Source organism: Thermobia domestica, chromosome 18 (genome assembly GCF_964235325.1).
Source record: "Thermobia domestica chromosome 18, izTheDome1.hap1.1, whole genome shotgun sequence".
NCBI classification, from domain to species: domain Eukaryota; kingdom Metazoa; phylum Arthropoda; class Insecta; order Zygentoma; family Lepismatidae; genus Thermobia; species Thermobia domestica.
The window spans coordinates 140,704,709-140,723,346 of NC_137471.1; the positions used below are offsets into that span (position 1 = coordinate 140,704,709).

Below are 18,638 nucleotides of genomic sequence, written 5' to 3' on the forward strand. Positions count from 1 at the left end.
TGAAAGATAATGAATTTAGTTGAGAGTTCTCCACTAAAACTTTGCCATATTGAATTTGTTCCGAGGCTGCCTGCCGAAAAAGAAATTACTTAAAACAGAAACATATTTACCTGAAAAACTGATGGTAGGCTTCGTACAAGGTGTTGACACTTGACGAACACTATACTTTCAATCGCACTCAACTCACCATGTTTCACGGGTTCGGTCATTTTATTATGCCCGACTCCGTCATTGGTGACGCATGTGGTGGTGTGATATTCTGGATTTTTCGAAAACAAGGATGAGTCTCCTCTTCACGTGTCAATGTGAGGAGGGAAGAAAGATAGGACAAGAGACATACGCAATTGCTTATCCGGAATATGTTTACTTCAACAATCAAAATAAGTGATTGACTAAGGAGGGAGAGGGAGAAGTCGGATATTAGGGAGATGGTATCTCACTTGATCGGAAGCATCACATCACTCCTAACTCAAACTTTATGACATTATCATACTGATATTTCCTGAATTGTGGGATTATTTGATTCATATCGAGCCAATGTCCTGTTTCTTGCAAACTAGGTCACGTATGCACTGGTCGTGCAACATAACCTTGAGTGGTTTGTTGTTTGCGTTTTCTTGACTAATCATCCGATGTTTTACGTCAAAAAGAAAACGAAGTGTTTACATAATTTCCAGGTTTGGATGAAACTAGAATGCATTAGTCAACCAATCGTTATCTCTCTATTTCCTCTCTCCTTGAATCACTCACTCCTTGGAGGTAAATTGGACAATTTAAAGGAAATAGCAATCAAACATTAAGATTGTTGTTCCTATAAGCAATGCATATGTAGAACAAAGAAAGAAATTTTAAAATTTTGTTTCCAATAAAGTTAAGGAGACTCGAACTAAGGACCTAGGAGTATATAGAATGGTCACGAAATATAGCCCGTGACACATGCTAGGATATTAACTTTATACATTCCATATGCACTTTGGTTTTATAGACGCTTTGGTGCTAAATACAAGGTTTCTGTATTTTATAGCATAGGAAGACTTTTTGGACTTCTTTCTGGAAAGTTTACTTCCAAATTTAACACCATTACGAAATTTCTATAATGAAGGGTTCATAATAAACTTCGCAAAATCAGTTTATGAGAGAACCGCATTTCGCAATCCCGAGGAATACTTAGATTCTATATAGAAGAGGTTAGTATATATATTCTCGACTCTGATTTTTGTGAATATCCTACCATGCAAACGGGAAGAGTCTACTACCTTTATACTGTATTGACTGATTGGTCCACTTCAAACTTTCTAGTGGGAGCCTTGACGCAATTATGGCAAGTATAATGTTAATGCTTTGTCAAATCTAACTTGGAAATGATTTTCATTGACGTTCAATTTTCATCTAATATATGGATCAACATGAGGAATTTCAAATATCACTTGTGAGAGAAGCCATTTTAATTTCCCTAGTATGTGTATGCTTTACCAAAGATATAGAACATTACCTCGTTTGTTGCACCGTCTCAGTAAAACGATGTGGTCATGCATTTGCTCAATTATGATTTTCAAGTTCTTTTTTATCCTAATGCCAGCTATGTGCTTCTCTCTAATAGAGTGGTTTATATGAGCAAATACAATTTCTAAAATACCGCTTACAAAGTTATACGCCAGAGTATGCTTGCCTAAAAATTAGAAAGATATTATGATTATCCAATCTATCCTTAGCATGTGTAAGATAAGATTTTGGCATATATGGCATCACCTATGCCATTAATTTTCTGACATTTTAATATTTCCTCACATTCATGATAAAACGTGTATACGCCAGTATATGGTTTGCCAAAGATGTTCTCGTCAAATGTGCTATTTATGATTTTCGCGTTAACTAGTGCCGCCTGAATTCTGATACAAAAAGAACATTTCAATATTTGCCGGCAAGGTGGTTAACATATAGTTTATGTTATACTTCTTACCAAGAATAATTCTCGATTCAAAGTTTTTACGGCATAGATTCGCTTATTCTGCCTATGAATTTATCACATGGATTAGTATAGAGATGGTTATTCTATATACTAACTTGTTTTCTCAACCTTCATTTAAATGAGTTTTACACACACTCGCAACGTAAGTTTTCACTAGATAGTATGTTACAACATACCTTTTAAAACAAGATTACTGTGAATGTTCACTTTGGAAATGATTCTTTTTGAGCATCTGTGAGAAATTAGAATAAATTTGTTACCTTAAATATTTTCTTTTTAAGAGAAAAAAATCACAACACTTGCATAATTATGTGTGGTTTCTCGAATGTATTTGGTAATACGTGACTTTACAGAAACATTTTCGGACATACGTAAGAAACAAGCTGTTGATCTTATATAATATTTTGAACTTACCAAATGTGACTTAAAAATAACCTTTTCAATACACATGACGTTTTTAGTTTTGCACTGTATAAATTGTACCTTTCAATTATTATTACTATTCAAGGATATTTTGTATCAATTTCACGTTGATTCAATAACGAATGTACCAATTTGTGCTTTGTCATATTTGATTTTTGAGAAAACTGCTTGCCACATTCTTCGCACTTGTGTGGTTTCTCTAACGTGTGTGTTAAATTATGTCTGTTTAAATCTGATTTTTCAAAGAACCACTTTCCACATTCATTGCATTTGTATGGTTTTACTGACATATGTCGTAATTTATGCCTTCTCAAATTTGTTATTGAAGAAAACTCCTTCCCACACTCGTAGCATTTGGGTGCTTCCTGTAATGTTGTTTTGTTGGTTGGATTGGAGTTTAACGGTTCTCCAACCAGTGAGTCTATCTGAAGCGTGGAGTTACAGGTTATCGTAGGGCCGGAAACGTATGATCTTGAACTGTGAATTGCACCTGGACCTTCCGCTCCAATCGCATCTACAATAACTACATACCCTCGAGGGAGCAGTGGTCTCTCTAATGTATGAGTTAATTTGTGATTATCAAAGCATGATTTTTTAGTGAAGCTTTTTCCACACTTGTAGCATATATACGTCTTTTCTGATCTTTGTATTACTCTGTGAGTAACCAAATCTGATTTCGAAATATAATGCTTTTTATTCTTGTGATTTTTCTGTTGCTGTTTAACACTCATTTCTTTAATATTCGTTGCGGCACTGTCTTGTTTATTATAAAGGCTTACGTCAGCAAAACCTTTAGGGTTTTCCTTAGTATCGGAAACTTCATGAAATCCTTCACCATGTTTGTTACAAAACAATATACTTTCTCTGAAAATATAAATGTATGTGAGCATTAGATAAAAGTGTCTGTACGAAACTATTTCAGGACTATAGAAAACATAATTCAAAATATTACCATTACTTAACAATTTTCAGAAAGACTTCTAAAGTTAAGACAATTAAAATCTTGGCGTTTCATACTTGTTATATTTAACCTAAATGAAGTCTCAAACTAATTCGGTGCGTTTGAAACTCAGTTAAGCTAACTACAAAACTAGAAATAATTCGTTTAGTAACAAATACTACTGTAATTTAAACGATGAATATTACTTCTACAGTTAAACTGGATAACGTAAAAGCGAAAACTAAAATAACAAACATAGATTTGGCTCATAAATTTTAGATTACAGTACGTATTCAGAAAAAACGTAGACCAACAAAGGACGCTCTAAGTATAATAAACTGGATTTTGATTAGTGTCAAAAGAAAGCATACAAAGGATGCAATAAAGGTATTGACGGAAAATATGAAAACACTAAACGCAAAATACAGAATGACTTCTCTCATACATATTACTGCTGCATTCAAATACTAATTTTACTCCTTTTTAATGACAATCTAATAATACTGAAATCATTAAATAATTGTATTTATAATATTGTACATTAAGTGACTATTTTATGAACTGAATTGCAAGTCACTGTTTATGCAGATGCCGAATTTGATCATGATTAACTGTGATGAGTAATGAATTATAGGGATGTACTGATACCACTTTTTCACCGATACCCGATACTTAAGAGGCCGATACTGATACTTTTGGACACATTTCTTATATATTATCAGGTATTTTCAGAACAATAAAATGATCTACATTATAATTGGGTATATTAGATATAAGGACAAAATTTGACATACAAAGACAAAAAGCAGAATTTCATATTACATTCCACAGAAAAAATATATTTCCTCTAAATTTAATTGAACTCTCATAAAATGAATTAAAATATAGCAAATACTTATATAGTGTAAACCTAATTCTAAGAGTCAGTAACTGATATTTAGATTGCTAATGTACTTTGACAGCTACATTCCACTTACTAGTCTCTATTACATACATACAGTGGCGGCGATTGGACGTTAAAAGTGGAAGGAGCAAGACATGATCTGTACATTTGTGTATCAATGTTAGTCTTCTTGATTGTTTCTAACAATGTTTGACGGAAGATTGTATAATTAATAGGATACTATTTTTTCAGTTAAAATACCGTGTATCGTATATATTTTATTAAGTAAATTGACAAGACCAACGCAAGTAGGCACTAGCGTTTTGTACTCTTAAAGAACGAAGATCTAAGAAGAGATTTCATACTTTGCTCATGAACATCTTAAAATTGTCTGGAAAAGTGTGTGATTTGGCTAGTGTCCAGTTAGTCAGTGTCCACCGGTCATTATTTGATACCAAAATGTTCACCATCCTCTTAGGTATTGATCAACACCAACATATCATCTCTCTATAATTTACCGTTCCCAAGATATTGGCCCCAAAAAATTGCGATTTCGGGAGATTTAAATAGCCATATCTCGGGAACCTTAAGTCATAGATGATATTGTTGTTGATCAATATCTAAAAGGATGGTGAACATTTTGTTAACAAGAAGTAATCGGCAACCACTGGTTATATCTTCATTTCAATATATATATATATATATATATATATATATATATATATATATATATATATATATATATAATATATATATATAGTGATAAAAAGTGACAGCTCAATATAGCTAATTCAGCATATTCCCTAATACGCAGGTTCCAAATATGTAAATTATTATCTATTGAATTTAATCAAATACATTTAATATACAATTTCATACAAATTTCGAAAAAAAAATATTTTTTAAGTTCGTTCTGCCAATGCTCTTCCATCGTTATCAACTGTTTTTATTTCTTGCTCAAAGAAAAAATCCAACGAAAAGGGCTTTTCTGCGTCTGCGAAAAGGCATTGTTGTATCTGCTACTAAAAAAAGAAACATTTTTTCTTTCACCACTAATTTGTAACTGCGGAATATCAAATGCTGTGGCAAAACAATAAAAAAGGTAGAAGTTGATTCTTATTACTCTCTTTTTAATCAATATTTTTTACTATTAGAAAGAAGAAATGGCATTTTAGGAATTGTCGATTTTTTTGTGGAATTAAATAATAACTTGTGAAAAACTTTTCTTGGTTTGCGAAATGTTCTCTCAATTAGTTTGAAAGTGGCTGACTAATATCGAGATCTTGTAAGAAGAAATGAAAGTACGCTGGAATTATTGCGCTCCAAAAGGTTAAATTTGGGGCATTTTCCGTAGCGATTAAAACGCAATTCATGTAGCTTTCTTAACTCCACGGAAAGACAAATAACCAATACGTACTCAAGCCACGACAAATATTATATAGCACCATTTTTTCTATAAACCAGTAATACGTACAAAAACTACATTTCCAAATTAAGCTATATACGTTAAGGGGTTACTTCAAAAAAAGTGGGGGCAACTGCTCCCCTCCTGCCCCTAATCGCCGCCCCTGCATACATATAATGCAAACGGATACTACCATCACAAATTTTTTGTTTAAAAAATTATGCGTGGTGAACCAGGTGTTGCGCGTATACCATAAAAGAGGGTTCTTTAAGAGAAGTCGAAAATGATAAAACTATTTATTAACTAACCAGTAAGTAGGAGAAAATAATGAGAAAATGAGCGTCTTTGAGTTTCTTCCCTAGCATTTTCTTCTGAATCCAAACCTCTGTCTCGTTTGGGATTCAAATAACTGGTCTGCTATCTTGAGCATAGGCGCCCGAAAGGGGAGGGCAGGGGGAGTCCCGCCCCCCCTGAGTCACGAAAATGTATAATAATATAGCAAACCACGTATATTAAATACCAGACGTAATATTTGCAACCATGGAATGGGCCCTCTCTAGAAAATTTTCTTCGGGCGTCCATGATCCTGACTGAGGAACTCTGGCTTCTCTTCACCAGTATTTTTTATGGAGGGACTAAAATTATCAATTGAGTACGAGAAGTGCAAAATCAAGGCGTACATATGCATAAAGAAATCGATGAAATATAAGTGTAACTGTTAATATTAAACAAATTGAAAATAGTTCGGAAAATGTATCGGTAAATATCGGTGTCCATTTGCTAATACCGATACTACCAAAAGTGGCCGATATCACCGATACCGATATGTCGATACATTCATAACGAATTATATTGATCAACATTAAGAAGTGGTTTTTCACGTAAAAATAACGAAACGTGTATATGTATCGTTGGCAGAATTGCACAGTTCCAGACCTGTGACCATCGTGGAAATAAACTGCGCCTATTCCGAACTTGAATAACTATGGAAAAATGGTCCATACCAGCGTAAAACAAGTAACTAATACGCCATCCAAAAATACGTACCTCAACAATGTTCAATAGACGCGCAAGTGATTCGCCACCAGCCCAATTTCCCAGATATGCTGCTAGAGAAGGACATGATATGCACGGAATCAATGGTGGGACCCGAGTAGACAAAAAGTATGAGACGCACTTTTTCATGCTTAGAACAGACCTAACTCCAACATTTCTCCACATGGCCACATTTTATTTTTATGTGGGAAATGACACACACACACACACACACACACACACATATATATATATATATATATATATATATATATATATATATATATATATATATATATATATATATATATATAATTGCACATGTGTGATTTCTTTGAAATTTACCGGCTAACGAGAGGTACACGAGAAACTTTCACTCTGACCAACTTCCACATGCCGTACAGCGATGAAATTTTACATGTGTAATCCTTCATAGCTATGTAGGACATGTAATGTACAGCATGTAAATCGTCACTGTTACTGTATTATAGGTTCGAACGTGAAGTAAGGTGTAGTGGTCCAAAATCCATTACTACACCTCAGAAAAGCAGCGTGACAACACCACAGAAGTATTTGCCCCTAGGAAGTAACTGGATGGTTGGGAAGAGGTGGAATGAAGATGGTGTGCAGGCAAGAGAAAACGCGAACTATGTATGATTTCATACCCAGGGTCGTGCATCTATCTGGCGAACATTCCAGAAGTGAACGGATGCGTTGTTTCTTAGGAGACGAACACCTCTTGTCGGCATGCCACGCTCTGTTTTTAGTTTTCACAATCTTTTGTTAGTGCTACAGATAAACGTGTTTTTTTTTATGACTTTCCAAGATTTACATTTTTACCTTTGTTGAAAGCTTATAACATTAGGTTGTCATTGTAGCATTGGTATAGCAATGGTCGTAATTTTGTTTTGAGTTATTAAAGCGATGTACTCGATTACTATTTGATTTGTGTTTTTGGAAGGGCATGACAGAAGGAAGGGTTGGCATCTCCAACTCTGGGATCATAAAGGTCTTTTACGAGGGTCTAGGATTTGGGAAGGAACTGGCTCTGGCTTTCTAGAAGATACCGTTCCTGCCTTAGCCTAGTGGGAGTGAAGAAAACCAGGGAAACCTAGTCAAACGAATGACGCGTGCCGACGTATCACTACCAAAGAAAGTCCGTATTCAACTCTGAGCGACCAAAGTGATGATCATTTTATTTGGGATTAGCATGGGGTATTAATACTTTCCAGGCAAAGGGCACCACAATTACCAGGATATGCTTTGCCTCGTTGCAACGCACTTTGCAGGATTCTGTGATATCCCAAAGCGTAACATGCTTACAAAAGGCATGTTCGCCTCCTCAACGCATCTGTTCACTTTTCGAATGCTGGCCAAACAGATGCAGGACCCTTGGTATGAAATCCATCATAGTTTGCGTTTTCTGTTGCACGCACACCATCTTCATTCCACCTCTTCCCAAAATCCAGTCATTTCCAAGGAACAAATACTCTGCAATGTTGCCAGACTGCTTTTTGAGGTGCAGTAATGGATTTCGGACCATTATACCTTACTTCACATTCGGACCTATAACACAACAATAGTGCAAAGTTATGTGCTATACATCAGGACATGACCTACATAGATACGCAAGATTACAGGAGTAAAATTTCATCGCTCTGCGATATATGGAAGTGGGTCAGGGTGAAAGTTTCTCGCGCACCTCTCGTTAGCCAGCAAATTTCAAAGAAGTCACAAATGTGCAAATTACTCAGAAACTATTGATTTGCAACTCCCGGTTCATACAGGTGAAAATGTTTCAAAGTATTTGTAGAATATCCTCTTGCAAGGAGTGCACCGAATTACCTGTCACCCTAGATATATGCACAAATAAAAAGGCAAAATGACCGAAATTTTCTTTAACAAAAACTACTTTATGAGTTCGAGGAGTCTCCTTGTTTTTCTAGGGTTAACATCCGATTCCACGACTGTATTAACTTAGAGATTGATCCGACTACAGGAGTTTACCGTTAAAATTATTAACACTCATTTGTGGCCACTATATTCTACTCCAGAACAATGACGGTTTTCGAGGGAAGTCTCTCCGATGAACAATAAAATTCCATTGCTTCAAATTAAGGGAAGGAAACTTACCATACATATTTTTTGTATGCGAGCGTTACGATATTATTGATAACGTGTTAGATGTAGTAATTACAACTTACTTTTACGGTTGTAACAAATATTAAGTGTCTTCCGACGTCTTTCATTTTCATATTTATAATAACGAACATTATGTCAAAAGTAAATTACATATTACGACGATTACCGTGTGCGTGGGTTTTCTCGGGGTTCTCCCGTTTCCACCCACTTTCTTCATTCCACCATTTCATTCATTACTCATCATCATCGTCTCCTTTAGCCTAACCGGCATAACCGTGGGACGTAAAACTCAAAGATTTCATTTCATTTCATTACGACGATTACAATTATAAAGAAACAAACAATAACATTGTAACCACAAATATTGCACATGTGTGCAACACTGAGAGTAGCAAATGTAATCGTGTTGTGGGTTAAATTCCGCTTACAGTAAAGAAATAAAAAAAAGGAGAAGCTAACAGAATTGTGTGAAATTTAGGCATCACATTTTCTAAAGAGATACTGAAGTTCATCATTATTGTGTGAGTAATTTGGGAGAAAAGCATGTCTTTATGTTAGACTATATGAAGGCCACAGTAGGTAAAGTGGCTAGAGGACGATATGTTAGTTTGAAGATCGATATGTTAGTTTGAATCTCACTGATTTACTACGAAGCATATCCATCAGTAGTGTAGTGGAGTGTACAGATGTTGACTGGACGAACATGGAACGAAAACTACATGTAAAATAATTACGGTACAGATTTACTTTATATATGCAATGGGTAATGCCTCTGACGAGACAATATTCGTCAAATTTTTACATTAGTCATTCACTTAATAAATCGATTCGTAAGCAACTGGTTTCTCGGAACGGTTCGTAAATATCACAAGCAACTAGTACCTCACGAATCGAATCTGTTCGAATCATGGTGGTTCGGACTGTAATGTTTGTACAATTATTTCAAACATCGTCAGGTTCAAATGTTGATATATTCAGTAACATGCCAAATTCATATCATAACACAGTGTGAAATTTATCTAAACTTAAAATATGTAACAAAATAATAATAGAAGAAAACTGTAAAATCCATGCTAAGTTCCAAAAATGGAAAAGTTTCGTTTATATGGCGTATGTGCCACCACTCAGTGAAAACCTGGCTATCTAGTATTCACTGTAGAAGCAGTTTAAATATTCCCCAGAAGAATGCACGTGCTTACATATCCGATCTGTTCTGACGTAACGTATGAGCTATTTACTAAATATTTTCGTTTTGGTATTAGCACGGATTTTATATACAGTCTACATTTCTACACTGCAATAGACAATATGGGAAAAGAAACAAATCACCAAGGCCCGAAAGCAGAAGTAGAAGAAAATACGAAAGAGAATTTATTAAATATATATATGAGCAGGGATCAAGCCGCCTAATACTATGAGCAATTAAAATAAAGATACTAAAACTAATACGAACATCTCACAAAATTATGTACTTGGAAGGGAACAAGCCCTAGAACCCACGACCTGAACAAACCACTTATCTTAAAATATGAAGAGAACAACTAGAAATAAATGCCTGAAATGTTACTGTGGTAAATATAGTTGGGCAGCTTGCTTCATGAATACATACTTCTGTCCAATAGTATAACCAGAACAAAGTTTCTGCTTTGTAAATTTTAGCGAGCTGCATCACTATTCCTTCTCGAAAGGTACCAAATATTATCACTATTTTGCGCGTATGCCCCACTATCAGGGCTGACGAAATTACAGCATTTCCTCTCAGTTAAATATCTCCATTAATCAATAGCTAAAGACGAAAAACTACTGAAGAAAGAATTTATTAAATTCATTGACACATACTAATGATAACCGACAGAAATTGAAATTTCTAATTAGTTCTTTATTAAAGGAACATCCACCGCATTAGACATGTACCGCTAGGAAAACAGCTTAACACGCAGTAGAAATCAACGGCAAGTCACCGCGTGATGACTCGATATCAATAACAAATATAGAATAGAAACATAGCACATAATGTTAAGTCAAATCCACAATTCCGCGCTCAGAAAAGTAACCACCATCAATAATAGGTCACCATATGACTCGGCAATAACGAATCTAGAAGAACACATACAATCTGAACACTGGAAGCAAATCACTGAATCGCATATAGTGAATCAAATGATCAAAGAAAAAACTTGTCCAATGCTCGGATGTCGGAAAGCAAAATTGTGAATACATTACAAATACACAAGTATTTCAGTGGAATTTAATTTTAGAATACGAAAAGGCGTATGGATCGCCACAGAATGTCCATTAGCAAAAAACGACACCGATATCTCTCGACTAGATGCTTTAGAAGTTCTCTCGGAAATAGTTACTCGTAATCGAAGTGTTGCGTCAGTGATTCCTCCCCCCTCAGAAAAAAGGTCACACAAGTAGCACTTTAAATTTGTGCCACTTTCTGGACATGTTGAATTCCACAGAATGTTCCTTGGACAAATAGAAAGTCCCATTTCCTGTGACTGAGCATTGTTTCGACTTCCAGAACATGTGTATAAGGTGTGAGGAATACAAACAAATACAAACATGAGCTAAACCGAAATTATCCTTGGCTGCACTTATGAAATTTAAAGTATACTTTAAAAAAGCAATGTTTGTGAAAGCTAACCTTACCAAAATTACATTTTAAAAAGCTAAGCTAAATCTAACCAACTCGGGCACATGAAAATTATACTTACAAAAACTAGATAACATTCTAGAAAAATGTAATATTTCTATTGTTACACCCTACGAACATGCAGTTCAGGCTAAGCAAGTCAAGTCATTAACGGAAGGTAATGATTATAGAAGAGTACTGACAATTCGCGAAAGAGGATATGAAAAACCCATGAACGCAAAATTGTCTTCGAGAGATTTACTCACTCTGAGATCGTACTATAGATCCCAAGAAGCGATTTCCCGTTTAGTCGCTGTGAGATTTGCTACACCTAAGAAAGCTAAGAGAATGCAGCCCACTGAAGCCAAGCAAATGTGCACATGTCAAAGCATCTGTAAGACAAGCACGACATAAGGCTAAATTACACTAGGATTTTTGCAGTAAGACATACGTCGGAATGGGTTGCATGAATCTTGTGAAGTCACTCCTGAAGTTCAGCCTCCAAACCTGCCTTTAAAACGACAAGAGTGAAACGTAAGTCAGGCTCACATGAGGGTATTTCAGCTTTGGGATACTGTATTGAGGGTTCTGATTTCAAACCTGTTTTTCCAAAACGTATGGAATGAAGTGCAAAATGTTATAGAAGGAGTACTTATATAATTTGCAAAGAGTACCGGATGGAAAGATTTCAAATCGGAAAGGTACTACTACTAAAAAGCAATACAATATCGACGCCTACATGTACATCGAGAATATATAAAAGTAAATGTTAACTAGACCAATTTAAGAAAATTTACCATATGAATTGGAGAATTTATTTTGGTTTGTGAGGAAAAGTGAGAGGAATAGTTGAAATTAAGAAAATACGTGTTGTTGTGAGTTGTTTTTGATGATGTAAACGGCATTATATGTGGAGGCGAAAGGGACTATTTGGCAGAGGGGTACTCTTATTATTATTTATGGAAAAGACAGTGTGGAAATGGTACGCAAATTGTTACATATCATCATTGAGTTGTTTTATTGATTGTACTAAAATAAGGAGTGTTAGTTGTTAAAATTATGTGAGAGGCATGATCTATTGAAAAGGCAAACAGTTTGTCGTAAACGTAGAAACAAATTGAAAGTACAGAAAGAAGAGGAACATCTAACCAAACCGAATCTAACCTAATTTAATGAATTTTGGTACTTTTTATGGATGGCGTTAGTATCTTCCCCTCCCTCAATAAATATTTATTATAGTTTAATTTATATTAAGGAAAACCAAACTAGTTATAATTTGCGATCTAACGTGCACGATTACAATACAAGGTACAAAGATAATTTAGAAACACCGTCTGTCAGATTATGCAAGACGCAGCAAAATTTTAAATATAATGCAATAAAACTGTTCAACTTGTTACCTTTACATATACGTAATTTGGAAAACAAGCAGTTTGTTAAACACATTAGTAATATATTAATAGAGTGTTGTGTATATATAGTATTACGGAATTTGAGGAATGCATTTGTAATCAATAAAATGTAAATAGCTGGTAAAATTTGAGGGTAAAGTTTCGTAGACGACATACCTCCTTAAAGGATTCAAACATGGTAACAGTAATCAACTAAACCTGCCATTACCTAATCTACTACTACTATCGCTACTGTTACCATTGCAATTGCTACTACGGATCTTCACCCAAATTTGAAAGATGCAATTCACTAGAAGGCTTAACCCTAATAATGGTAATAATGGGCTTTTTGTTTATTGATATGTGGTAGTGCCAACAATGTAAATATGAAGTATATTCATTCTATGAAGTATATATGTAGTAATACTTCTATGAAGTAATTATGAAGTCTATATGTAAATATGAAGTATGTAATTATGAAGAATGCAAATTGTGTTATAACTGTTAGTAATAGTTTCAATTAAATATTAACTGTCAATTAGTAATAGCCATAGTTTCTTTTTTTGTTACATTTCAATAATTTTTACAATTTAAATACTATTCTGGACGAAGTCTACTGCAACTATGTTGTCTAATGACTAATAAAGTATTCTATTCTATTCTACATTTTATGATATATAAGGTATTCCACTATCCTCGTTTATGGGGATACCCACTGCCACTGACGCGCCTGCTTCCTACGGACTCCCTCCATCGCATTTTACGTCTGGCCAACTGCAGTGCTCCCGCGTTGATTCGGTTAGATAGCATTCGTGCTTTTTAGTGGCCACCTAGCACAAGTTGGTTAGTGTTTTAATCGCTGTAGTTTTATGGCATAAGTGCACACTGTATTCCGAATAATAATCACTATCACGTGTGCTAGGGTCACGGACAACCTAGTATTTTTAGGGAGAAACTAAATAATATTCCGCTCTTTTTGTTCGATTTTCGTGTGGTCCGGCTATACAGCTGTAATGACGAAAATAATAGATAACGCTGAAGAAAAATGAAATATGGGTACACTGTTAAAATGTATAACTTATAAGTTATATGGGAATGTAACGCAGACAGTCCCTTCGTCTTCTTTTCGTTCCTCTCTGTGATGATTCAGCTGGGGTTAATACTAGAAGCATCATAATGTAAGAATAAGATGATTTGTGCCGATAAAATTATAGGTATTTGTATTTTCCTTAATGCCAATATCTCGCCTATTTGCACAGGTGAACGCTGTTATCATTCTGAACCTATCAAATAAAAAGGAAATATTTACCTTTCTGTTTCAAGACAACTCCTAATGTTCACAATATTTTCTCTCCCATCCATTGAGTAGTTTGTGCAGATCTCGCCAGCCTCTTGGTGTTTTGATATTTCTAATTTTCCATTATATGCATCATCTTCTTGAGTTGCAGGTTCTGACTTCACCCTAGAAATATTGACTGCCAAACTAGAGGAATAATTTATGGTTTCGTTCCGTGTTTCAAACGTCGGAAATATAAAATCTTTGTCGTCTTTTCGGGCGAAATACATATAACCATTCTCTTCTAAAGAATGTTCTTCCTTCACAAACATATCATTGTCATATTCTTCGCATTTAATTTCAGCTTTCACGTATGTTTCACTTGCCATCGTGAACAACCTTTAATATATCACATTTAATACAGATGTGGAAGCATTTATGTAGGACATTTGTTTTACTATACTCGTAGTAAGATTACTTTCTTGCAAATATTTACACACAAGAAACTGAGATCGTCTACAATTAAGCATACCCTGTCAGAATCCGTAAAGACAAAGCATATTTTACTCATTAGCAACGTACTTCTATCACTTCCAATAATAAACTGTCGAGTACGGTGAAATCAAATTATCAACAATAAAAAATATAAATGATGGCTACAAGAAATATTTAGACTACTTTGCTTCTTGAAATTTTTAAAGGAACAATCACCAAAAACCGGCAAGAAGTATGTTTTTCTAACTTTCGTTTCCGTCCCCTTTTATGCTCTGTGGTAACTTTTGTAAAAATGAGCAACTCATGGATCGTGATGCAAAAACTAACTCTAGAACTCGTAGGTTCAATACCGCGTTCACAAAAGCTCTCCACTGACTTCTATCCTTTGCCAATTGGATCCAGTTTCTACTATGTATTCCTATCTCTGCGAGATCCATATTAATATTGACCTCTCATCTGCGCCTAGGTCTCCTTTGTCGTTTTCCGATTGGTCTTCCAGTTAAGACTTTGGAAGCGTTGGTCTTCCATTCTAGCTACATGGCCCGTCCACCTAAGCATCTTAGTCTTGATGACCCTAAAATGTTCGGTAAACGGTATAAATTATGTAGTTCTTCGTTATAAAGTTTTCGCCATTCCCAATTCCCGTTCCTCTTGAGTCCGAATATTCGTCTCAGGATCTTGTTCTCAAATACTTTCAGTCTATGTTCTTCCCTCAGAGTAAGCGACCAAGTTTCGCAGCCATACAGAAGAACAGGCATGATTATCGTTTCATATATTTTAAGTTTCAAATTCCTCGACAGAATTCGCGACGACAAGAGATTTTGAACCGAATAGTAACACGAATTACCTGCTTTTAGTCGACATTTAATTTCTTCGTGAATATGATTTTCGTCTGTTAATATTGATCCTAGACATTTGAAAGTATTCACTTCATCAAAAGTATTATTTAATATTTTAATGCATCCATAATTTGCCGTATTACGGTCCCTACGAACTTCCATGTATGTAGTTTTGCTGCATGTACTTCTAAACCCATGTTCCTGCAGGCGTTTAATAAGATCTCTGCATTTCTTTCTATTGTTCTCCTATTATTCCCTATTAAATTTACGTCATCAGCATATGCCATAACCTGGTGAATACCGTTCAGCTCTAGTTCCTGGTTGCTATATATGATTTTCCTTATAGCGTATTCCAGCACGAAGTTAAATAATAATGGCGACAACGCATCTCCTTGTTTCAGGCCATTTTCGATGTGAAAGCTCGTGGACAAAAATTTTCCTACCCGTACTTTACTTTGGGATTCATTTAAACATACCTTAATTAATGTAATTAGCTTTCTAGGTATTCCAAGTTGTACAAGAATGTTGTATAATGTTTCTCTCCAAAGCGAACAACTACTAAAACAGATATATGGTAGACTTCTTTTTTTGTATATAGTATAACAATGAATCTCATATTTGTTATTTAAAGCAATCGTGCTTAATTACAAACACCGCCAAATTAATATATATATAATATATGATAGAATGCCGTCCGCGGCCTCTTTCAGCCGCTATGGGGAATCAAAATTTCATTATGTGGCAACATCGTATATTAACTTGGAACCATTAGCATTGCTCTACAAACAGTTACATCAATTGTTAAGGTAATAAGTGGCGCTAATGCCAAAGTTTATTGATTTTAAGTGTTATCTGGCAAGAATCGATGTAATTGTTTGATTGTGGTAGATCTACTACGCAATTTCTCAACGTGGGGTTGCGACACCTAGAGGAATCTTGAGAGAGTTTTATGGGAGCCGGGAAGATAAGCATAAGAGATCAATATAATTAGAATCTAATACCGCAAATATTTTTTAAAATATTATATGAAATTTTGTTCTGATATGAATATTTTTATTTTTATACATAAACATTTTCAACAGGAGCAAAGTTGTTTAAAAATCAATTTTAATGAAAGAGGTATGATATGAAACTAATGGGAACTACATATTGAATTATCAGAAAAATACAAAAACCTGCATATTGAAATATAATTAAAATTAAAATCTAATAAGATACAGGCGCATGATGTAATTTCACTATTACGACAATGTCCGGTTCAATCTTGCTGACGCACATTATCAAGTCATTTAAAATACTCAATAGCTTTTTAACGAGCATCCAGGTTTCTTTAAAACCCAAATTAGAAATGATTTTCTTTCTCTATCATATGACCCAAAATTAATGGAGTTATGAAAATTTGAAATTTTAAAATCACCTCCATTTTGAAACAGTATGATGGATTGGATTCGATATTTGTAATATGAATGAACTGACCAATTACATTCGCTTTTAGAGGAATTTCTGTATCTACTATATGAAAGAAATTTATTCTATCCTTATAGAAATAGATGGATTTAGTGAGATCTCCGCAATAGTTGTATTGACAATCCCATACAAACTTATTACAAAGCAATAGTTATAAGGGGGTCGCTGGAAAGAGGATTTTTATAAAATGGGGGTCGTGATAGGAATTAGGTTTAGAACCACTGATCTACTCTATGTATCTTTGTCTGCGACGTTGCCACAAAGTACAGTTCGCGTTTCCAGACGAGAACCTGAAAGGTATACTAGTATGTATTTTTGTTGTTGTTATTTTGACTTGTAGAATAGTGCTCTGAGATCTGTGGGCGCCATTTAGAACACGATACATACATACACAAGCACGTGTATAACGATACGTGCAATTAGACGGACCACACGAAAGGATCCGAGGGAGGACGAGCCACCAGAAGAGGACAAATAAAAGAGGGACCACGGAGGAACCTGGTATCAGTCTGACCACTGATCGACTAACCATTACCTGCTCCGAGGTTGCACTGGACTAGGGGTACACCTTTCTTAACCCCTATGTCGCACTGGACTAGGGATCCTAACTACAACGAAAAAAAACCTCGCGAGGCTGCTGTGAGCTGACGGGGTTATCCACAAATTTCACCTATAACCTTGCAAATGTTCTCGATGCTGCAATGAGCGGAAGGAGCACCCTGCAAAACACCGATCTCCTTCATTTGGTCAATTAGGAGAAAATACACTATTAATTACTCTTTGTAAGTAAAGACATTCCGGCTTATGCAGATTCATTTTGACATATGATTAGCGTCTAAAGGTCCGACTACTGTAGGAAACGTATGTCAATCGAACTCTTTAGTACAGTAGTAATCACGCTTCAGAACGACTCTGCATAAGGCCCATTGTATTTAGTAATTTTATACTAAAATTGGTGAAGGGGAAAAGACACGCCCGGACCATTATTTGTCTCTACCTATAAGACATCTCTATCTATCTATCTAACTATATATATATATATATATATATATATATATATATATATATATATATATATATATATATATATATATATATATGATTGTGTGTGTGTAGATTTATTGTACAGATCTATACATAAAGTCACTGCATATGTTCTTCATTTTCAGTAAATTGACTCTTTGTACCTAGACTAGCTACAAAGCACGAATGCTATCTCAGGGCAGGAGATCAGGAGTGGACTTTAGCGTGGGGGGTGCGTCTATATGATGCAGGCACGTCAGCGAAGTCTAGCACGGAAGTACCCACTAGGGCATCATGCACATGACTACTGTCACCCCCTCTCCCAAAAATGCCCCGTTCCAACTGTGCTATGTAAAATAAGCGTTTCTCATATTGCTATGAGGAAATGTGTTATTTGTCCTTATTAATAGGCAAACCACTAGGAAGAGTTTTGTATATACATATTTGACCGCATAAAATGTATCCTGAGAGTATTTGTATTTACCATGTCAGAATAATGAATAATGGTAAATGCTCCTCTTTTTTGTTTTGCCGTGATTTAATGTTACACTCTTTGTTCAAAGAGATTTTGCTTTCTCCATTATTGTGGTTTCAGCTTCTGTATAGACTTCTTCAAAATTTGTATTCGTATTCAGTAGTGTAGTATTATCTACAAATAAACTTTATATAATATTGGTATTAAGAAGTAAATTAATTATTATTATTAGAAAAA

General features: G+C 35.0%; 1 protein-coding gene across 2 annotated transcripts in view; it reads right to left on the reverse strand.

The window, feature by feature from the left end:
* Window positions 1–941: 941 nt before the first annotated feature.
* Window positions 942–18,638, reverse strand: part of LOC145675018 (uncharacterized) — a 55,555-nt gene continuing 37,858 nt past the window's right edge. The window contains exon 5 of one of the 2 annotated variants that reach the window (XM_081745385.1): window positions 942–3,256. In XM_081745385.1, the coding sequence (XP_081601511.1) occupies window positions 2,473–3,256 (784 nt within the window). In that variant the 3' untranslated portion in view covers window positions 942–2,472. The remainder of the gene's footprint in view (window positions 3,257–18,638) is intronic. The other variant, XR_014129104.1, reaches the window with a different exon arrangement.